Consider the following 8,453-nt stretch of genomic DNA (forward strand, 5'->3'; position numbering starts at 1 on the left):
AAGTGTAAAAATATCTTAATGCAATTATATAGGGCCTTGGTGAGACCGCACCTGTAGTATTGTGTACAGTTTGGGTCTCCTTACCTCAGAAAGCTTATACTTGCCATAGATGGAATGCAACGAAGGTTCACCAGACTGATTCCTGGGATGCCGAGATTGTCGTATGAGAAGAGATTGAGTAGACCAGGCCTATATTCTATAGAGTTTCGAAGAATGAGAGGTGATCTAATTGAAACATGCAAAATCCTTATAGGGCTCAACGGGGTAGATGCAAGGAGGATGTTTCCCCCTGGCTGGGGAATCTAGAATCAGTGGTAACAGTCTCAGAATAAGGGGTCGGTCATTCAGGACTGAGATGAGGAGAAATTTCATCCTGGAGACCAATGGCCATGAAACTGCTCAGAATTCTCTTCAATACAGTTTTTTTAAAACTCGTCAGTGGCCTTATGGCCTAATGGATAAGGTGTGTCATCTTTGGTGCTGAATTATGGTGTTATCAGACGATTGCTGATTCGAGTCCTGCTGTGGTGGTTTTATACAGTGGGTTTTGATATAGTTCAGAAGGCGATATTGTGTCCACTGTGAGGTAGGTCATTGAGGACACAGATTTAAACTAATTGACCGAAGAATCAGAGCGGGGAGATTATGTGGATTTTTTTTTCTGCAGCGAGATGTTATGATCTGGAATACACAGCATAAAAGGGGGTGGACGCAGATTCAATAAGACTTTTAAGAATAAATTTGATAAAATCATAAAAGACAAAATTTGGCAGAGGTATGCGGAAAGAGGAGGGGAATGGGACTAATTGGATAGCTCTTTCAATGAACCGACACACGCACGATGGGCTGAATGGCCGCCTCCTGTGCTTTAAGGTTCAACGAACGCTGAGATGTAATATTCCCTGCCACATGGAGGTGGCACCTGTACTTAAAAAAACAATCGCTCCCCCGAGAGGGGCTTTGGTGAAAAGCAACCAAGTTTGACCCTTCACATTTAACAGTAACTCTGGTAACATTAGTGATTACTTTATATTGAACTTTCCATTCTCCCTCCTCCCATCACCACAGATACTGACTGTCGCTGTATATTAATTATTTGGATTTAAATATAGAGGGCATGATTAAGAAGTTTGCAGATGATACAACAATCGGCCGTGTGGTTGATAGTGAGGAGGAAAGCTGTGGACTGCAGGAAGATATCAATGGACCGCTCAGGAGGGCAAAAAAGTGGCAAGTGGATGGGTGAGAGATGGATGACGGAGAGACGAATTGTTGAGAGACGGATTGGTGAAAGACGGATGGGGAGATATGAATGGGATGGGGTGGGTGGGGAGAGATGAATTGGAGAGACGGATGGAGTTGAGACGGGTGTGGGTGAGATGTTTGGGAGAGAGCCAGATGGGGAATGGGGGATGGGGAGAGAAGATGAGGAGTGACAGATGGGGAGAGACGGAAGAGGAAGGACGGATGGGAAAGACGGATGGAGAGAGACAGGTGGGCGAGAGATGGATAAAGGAGAGATGGATTGTGGAAAGATGGATGGGGAGAGATGTTGAGGAGAGATGGATAGGGAGAGGCGGCTGAATAAGAGATAGATGGGGAGAGAAAGATGGCGAGAGACGTAGGGTGAGAGGCGGGTGGAGAGAGATGGATGCGGAGAGATGGATGGAGAGAGACGAATGGGGAGAGAGGGATCGGAGGGACGGATGAGGGAGAGGCTTATTGGAAAGACAGATGGGGAAAGATGGATGGAGAGATGCGGATGGAATTGGACGGATTGAGGAGACGGATTGAGAGAGACGGAAGGGGGTGAGCAAGATGGAGAGAGACGGATGGGGGAGAGACGGATGGGGGAGAGACGGATGGGGGAGAGACGGATTGGGAGAGACGGATGGGGAGAGACGGATGGGGAAAGAAAGATGGAGAGAGGCAGTTGGGGAGAGAGGGATGGGGAGAGACGGATGGGGAGAGAGGGATTGTGGTGAGATCGATGGGGGAGATGCGGTTGGGGAGAGATGGAAGAGGAGAGGTAGATGGGGGAGATGTGGATGGGGAGAGATGGATTAGGTTGAGATGGATTGTGGGGAGATGGATGGGGACGACGGATGGAGAGAGACCGATGGGGAGACTATAAGCCCATAAGAGAAAGGAGCAGGAGTAGGCCATTCGTCCCCTCGAAGCTGCTCCGCCATTTAGTGAGATCATGGCTGATCTGATTTTTACCTCAACTCCACTTTCCCACACTTTCCCCAGATCCTTTGACTCCCTTGCTGATCAAAAATTTGTCGAACTCAGCCTTGAATGTATTCAATGACTCAGCCTCCACAGCTTTTATGGGTAAAGAATTCCAAACATTCCCGACCCTCTGGGAGAAGAAATTCCTCCTCATTTCCGTCTTAAACGGGCGACCCCTTATTCTGAAATTATGCCCCTAGTTTTGGATTCCCCCATGAGGGGTAACATCTTCTCAGCATCTACCCAATCGAGTCCCCTCAGAATCTTGTATGTTTCAATAAGACCTTCTCTCATTCTTCTAAACACCAATGATTATGGACCCAAGTTGTTCAAGCTTTCCTCATAAGACAACCGTTCCATGCTCAGAATCAACCGAGTGAAACTTCTCTGAACTGCCTCCAATGCAAGTATGTCCTACCTTAAATAAGGGCACCAGAACTGTACGCAGTGCTCCAGGTGTGGTCTCACCAACATCCTGTACAGTTGTAGCATGACTTCCCTGATTTTATACTCCATGCCCCGAGAAATAAAAGCCAATATTCCGTTCGCCTTCCGGATTATCTGCTGCACCTGTATGTTGATGTTTTGTGTTTCATGTACGAGGACACATAGATCCCTCTGTAAAAAATATTTTGTAATATTTCTCCATTCAAATAATATTTAGATTTTTTATTTTTCCTCCCAAAGTGGATGACTTCACATTTTCCCATGTTATATTACATCTGCCATTTTTTGCCAATTTGCTTAACCAATCAATATCCCTTTGCAGACACTTTGTGACCTTATCGCAACTTGCTTTTCCACCTATCTTTGTATCATCAGCAAATTTGGCCACAAGACATTCTGTTCCTTCATCCAAGTCATTTATATATATTGTAAATATCACTGATCCCTGCGGCACCCCACAAGTTACAGATTGCCATTTTGAAAATAACACTTTTATCCCGACTCTTTGTTTTCTGTTAGTTGGCTAATCCTCTATCCATGCCAATATATTACCCCCAACATCATGAGTTCTTATCTTGTGCAGAGTGACGGACGCGGGGCAGACGGATGGGTGACAGACGGATGGGCTCGAGACAGATGGCGTGAGAGGGTACGGAGGAGATGGACCAGAATGGAATCAGTGATCAGGGACTTCAGTTACGTGGAGAGACTGGAGAAGCTGGGGTTGTTCTCCTTGGATCAGAGAAGTTTAAGTGAATATTTAATAGAGATGTCCAAAATATGAGGGGTTTTGATAGAGTAAATGTTGAGCAACTACGAACACTCGTCGGAGGATTAGTAACCAGAGGACACAGGTTTAAGATAATTGGCAAAAGAACCAGAGGAGAGATGAGGAGACATTTTTTTACACAGTGAGTTATGATGAGCTGGATTGCACTTCCTGAAAGGGTGGTTTAAGCAAATTCAATAGTAACTTTTAAAAGGGAATTGGACACATACTTGATGGGGGAAAATTGCAGGGCTAAGAGGAAAGAGTTGTGGAGTGTGATTAATTGCTTAGTTCTTTCAAAAATCCTGCACAGGCACGATGGGCCGAGTGGTCTGTGCTGTCTGGTTCTATGATCCCATTATCCTCTCTGATTCTTTTTTTTTACCTGTGCACTAACTATTAGTGTCACGTGTAACTGGACACCCAAATCCCTTTCCTCTTCCACAATTCTTAATCTCTTGCAATTAAGAAAATGTTTCGATTTTTATTTCTTGTGGATATGGATCACCTTAAACTTCACCACATTAAACTTCATCGAACAAAGTTATGCCCATTCACTTAGCCCGTCTACGTCATTTTGTATTTCCTCTCATCTACATTAATTACTGCGCCTTGTCATCTGCAAATTTCGATGTACAACTCTATAGTCCTTCATCCAAGTCATTGATGTAGATGGTGAAAAGCTGCGGCTCCAGTACAAAACCCGGGGGAACATCACTTCTCACATCCCGTCAATCACAGTGCAGTCCCATTATCCCTACTCTCTGTCTCTTCCCACGCAATAGTTACCAACTCATGTCACAACTATTGGCTTTTTTAATGGACTGGCATGATTCAGAATCTTCGATACAATATGCGAGAGACTATCTCTGGCTTTCTCCTCCTGTGAGCCTTGAAGTAGGAGCGTCACCGTATGTTCGAATTTGTGCTTCTCAAACTACAGTTACTTAAATTAATTTAAGCACTGCTTTGCTGTTGGAAACAGAACTGGCCCCTATAGAGTACAGAAGCCTTTGATTTAAGTTTAGCGAAGTGCAGAGATATTTGGCAACTGAGCCCGAAGCTCCAGAATGGAAGTTGGTTGGATCACTGTTGGATCAGTGCGTAACTTCAGAAGCCGGTTAATTAATGATGGACGAGTCTCCATCTTTTGCCTCTGATGAAAGCTGATTTTATCCAGTGTGTTTCTGAGCGACACAGAGCGGGACGGCCCAGGATCTATCGTTGGCCTGTGATGTTGGCTGATTTTATCCAGTGTGTTCCTGAGCCACACAGAGCGGGAGGGCCCAGGGTCCATCCTTGTCCGCTGATTTTAGCTGATTTTATCCAGTGTGTTACTGAACCACACAGAGCGGGAGGGCCCAGGGTCCATCCTTGGCCGCTGATGTTCGCTGATTTTACCCTGTGTGTTACTGAACCCCACAGAGCGGGAGGGCCCAGGGTCCATCCTTGGCTTCTGATGTTAGGTGATTTTATCCGGTGTGTTCCTGAGCCACACAGAGTGGGACGGCCCAGGATCCATCCTTGGCCTCATTGAGCCCAGCTGTGATGCTCCATACATGGTAAAATACCCTGCCAATACTCACCATCTGGCCCCGCAACGAAGAACAAGGCTCTTGTATCAGAACACGAGCTGTGCCCGTGAAACCAGTACCGCAGCGAGAGTCAGCAGCGAGAGGGTTAATTCATAGCAATTCGAACCTGTGTAACAATGCACATAAAAGTTAAATAATGTTTAAACAGGGAGGGACATGAGGAGCAAAGGTGAATTAGATACCTGCAGGGAATCGATAGTCGGAGCAATTTGGATACAGTCGCAATGAGCAACCAACGTTGTTTTATGGGTGTCAGGCGTAATCACAGGGCGAAAGAGTGATTGGTTGTTCTGGGACGCCCCCAAAGCTTCAGTCAACGAAGCCATCGACATGCTGAGGGCGCGGGGGACTCAGAGCCGATAGGATTCAGGCTGCAGGTCATTCTGTATTTTCAGGGATCACGGGACCTGTTCTCAAAATTTTGTGAGCTTGTATTTCTGAGCTTTCAATCGCAAACATGATACCTGGGTGTAATTGCAAGATTCACAGCACAAGATCGAAGCTGGACTGAAAGAGTTTTGGGGAAGTGACAGATATCAAGAAGTGTGGGCTTTACTCTGTACCTGTGCTGTATCTGCCCTGGGAGGGTTTGATGGGACAGTGTAGAGAAAGCTTTACTCTGTATCTAACCCGTGCTCTATGTGCCCCGGGAGTGTTTCCTCGGACGGTGCAGATGGGACTTTATTCTTTATCTACCCTGTGCTGTATCTCCCCTTGTAGTGTTTGATGGCACAGCGCAGAAGGAGCTTTACTCTGCATCTAACCCGTGCTGTGCCTGCCCCAGGAGTGTTTAATGGGGCTGTTTAGAGGGAGCTTTACTCTGTATCTAACCCTGTACCTGCCCCGGGAGTGTTTAATGGGGCTGTGTAGAGGGAGCTTTACTCTGTATCGCCCTTAGTTTTATTTTGTTTATTTTGCTCAACTACATTCTTGTTTGAATTCAGTAATTTTCCTGATTAATTGTGTACATTGGCCATTCATATTCTGATGCCCTTGTTTTGCAGATGAATCTCAGGAAGCTGAAATACCACCTGCTCCTGCTCTGCTCTCTATCTGCTCTACTCATTCCGGTTTACATTTTGATAATTAGAGTATATCATTCCCAACGTATCATTCAGAAGGATGCAGAAACCACCTCAGGCCAACTGCATGGTTTCCTGGCGATTCCTGACTCCCGGTGCGACACCGACCCTCCATTTTTGTGCACACTGGTGACCACGAGACATGAGCAGCTGGAGGAACGGGCCGCCATCCGTGAGACCTGGGGCAAAGACAGACGGATTGGGGAGAGACGGATTTGTACATATTTCCTCCTGGGTTACGATGGTGCCCACCAGTCAGCTATCGAGAGAGAAAATCACCTCCACAAGGACATAATTCAGAGCAATTTCACCGACACCTATTACAACCTGACGATCAAAGTGTTAATGGGAATGGAATGGGTTCATCGATTCTGCTCTTCAGCAGTTTTCATCATGAAGACAGACTCAGACATGTTTGTGAACACCAATTACCTGACCCAGCTCCTGTCGGTGAAGAATACGCACAATTTCTTCAGTGGAGTTGTGTTCTATAATTGGGGCCCAATAAGGGATAAAAATAGCAAATTTTATGTTAGTGAGGAGGAATATCCTCATCCATTGTATCCGCCTTTTTGCTCTGGGACAGGTTATGTCTTTTCCGGTGACTTGGCGGGAGCGATCTGGAATATTTCGAGGGATGTTCCTTTCCTCAAACTGGAAGATGTTTTCGTTGGGTTGTGCCTGGCCAAACTTCAAGTCTCCCAGGTCAGCCTGAGTTTCAGGGAAGTCTTCTCCACTGGCAAGGTTCCATTTTCAGTGTGCAGATTTCGGAGCATAGTGACCTCACACTGGGTTAGACCTTTTGAGAACCGTCTCTATTGGAAAGAACTGGAAGACTCAACAGGTGAAGGATGTCCTTAGAATTGTAGAGTCATGGAATCAGACAGCACAGAAGGAGGCCAATCGGTCCATCTTGCCTGCACGTAGAATGAAGATGATGATGTGGAACGTTTCCCTCGGGTGTTCGAGCTGCTGGTCAATCACCATCACTGGGACAGAGAGAGGGGGTCGAGTTGCCCTGTGCCATCATTAAGCGGCCCAGCACCTCTGGCCGACTGCTAGTGCCATTCTGGGAAACATGGTGAGCTGTGGTATCATGAATACCCTAGTCGAGAACTCTATGTACGCCCTTTTATTCAAGACTCAGTAAACTTTTATTCACTCTGAATCTCATTCTCCCAGTATATTTTTCTATTGATGGATTTCCCTTACTCCATCTCTGTCTTTCTCTGCTACTCTCTCCATCTCTATCAGTGCTCCTTTCACCACTCACGGACTCCTTGTGTCACTCTGCTGCTCTCACCATTCACAAATTCACTATGTCTCTGTGCTGCTCTCACCATTCACAGACTCCCTGTGTTTCTCTCCTTCCCTCACCATTCACAGACTCCCTGTGTCTCTCTGTTCCTTTCATCATTCACAGACACCCAGTGTTGCTCTCCCCCTCACCAATCATAGATTCCCTATGTCTCTCTGCTTCTCTCTCCATTCACAGCTTAACTGTCTCTCTCTGCTCCTGTCAACACACTCAGACTGAATGTGTCTCTTCTCCTCTCACACCGACAGATTCCCCGTGTCTCTCTGCACCTCTCCCCATTCACAGACTCCCCTTTTCTCTCTGCTGCTCTCACCATTCACTGACTCCGTGACTCTCTCCTCCTCTCACCAATCACAGACTCCCTGCGTCTCCCTGCCCTTCTGCACATTCGCAGACTTCCTGTATCTCTCTGAACCTCTCCCAACTCGCATATTCCCCTTGCCTCTCTGCTCCTCTCATCACTAACAGACTCTCTGTGTCTCTCTGCTCCACCCACAATTCATAGACATCTCTCCCTTTCCCTCTCAACTTCCACTTCCCTTGTTTTCGTTTTCATTTTCTCTCTCAGTCTGTGTCACTTCCTTTCTCTCCTTACTTGTACCGATATTAAACAAATGTGCCCCTTAAGCCGACATAATTATGGGGTAGATCTTCAAATTGAGGTTTCATGATCACCCTGTAGCACGATCACAGAATCTGTAAGGTTCCTGATTAAGGGACCGTCATCGCGTGTTACTTTTGGGGATAATATCGCCGAAGTTATTAATAGGAATTTAATCCTTCCTCTTCTGAGGTCTCCGTCCACTGGGAGCGGTTCTGTCCGATAATGGGTTGTTCTGTTTAATTAAAGCCTGTCTGCTTTACTCAAGCGTGTCCAGTGATCCATCAAGTTCACGGGTAACTAACATTGCAACAGCAAAAGAGCTCAGGGTTAATGAGAAGTTAAACAGGTCGAAATTACAGTGAGAATATAGCAGAGTGATTCGTCTCACAGGACCAGAGGGGCA

General features: G+C 46.3%; 1 protein-coding gene across 1 annotated transcript; it reads left to right on the forward strand.

Moving 5' to 3' along the window:
• Positions 1–6,050: 6,050 nt before the first annotated feature.
• On the forward strand, positions 6,051–8,136 carry LOC137308154 (beta-1,3-galactosyltransferase 5-like). Its single transcript, XM_067977039.1, has one exon. It carries the CDS (start codon positions 6,051–6,053, stop codon positions 6,987–6,989), a length of 939 nt encoding a protein of 312 aa, XP_067833140.1. The 3' UTR covers positions 6,990–8,136.
• Positions 8,137–8,453: the final 317 nt, after the last annotated feature.

This window comes from Heptranchias perlo, unplaced genomic scaffold, assembly GCF_035084215.1.
Source record: "Heptranchias perlo isolate sHepPer1 unplaced genomic scaffold, sHepPer1.hap1 HAP1_SCAFFOLD_122, whole genome shotgun sequence".
Lineage (NCBI taxonomy): Eukaryota > Metazoa > Chordata > Chondrichthyes > Hexanchiformes > Hexanchidae > Heptranchias > Heptranchias perlo.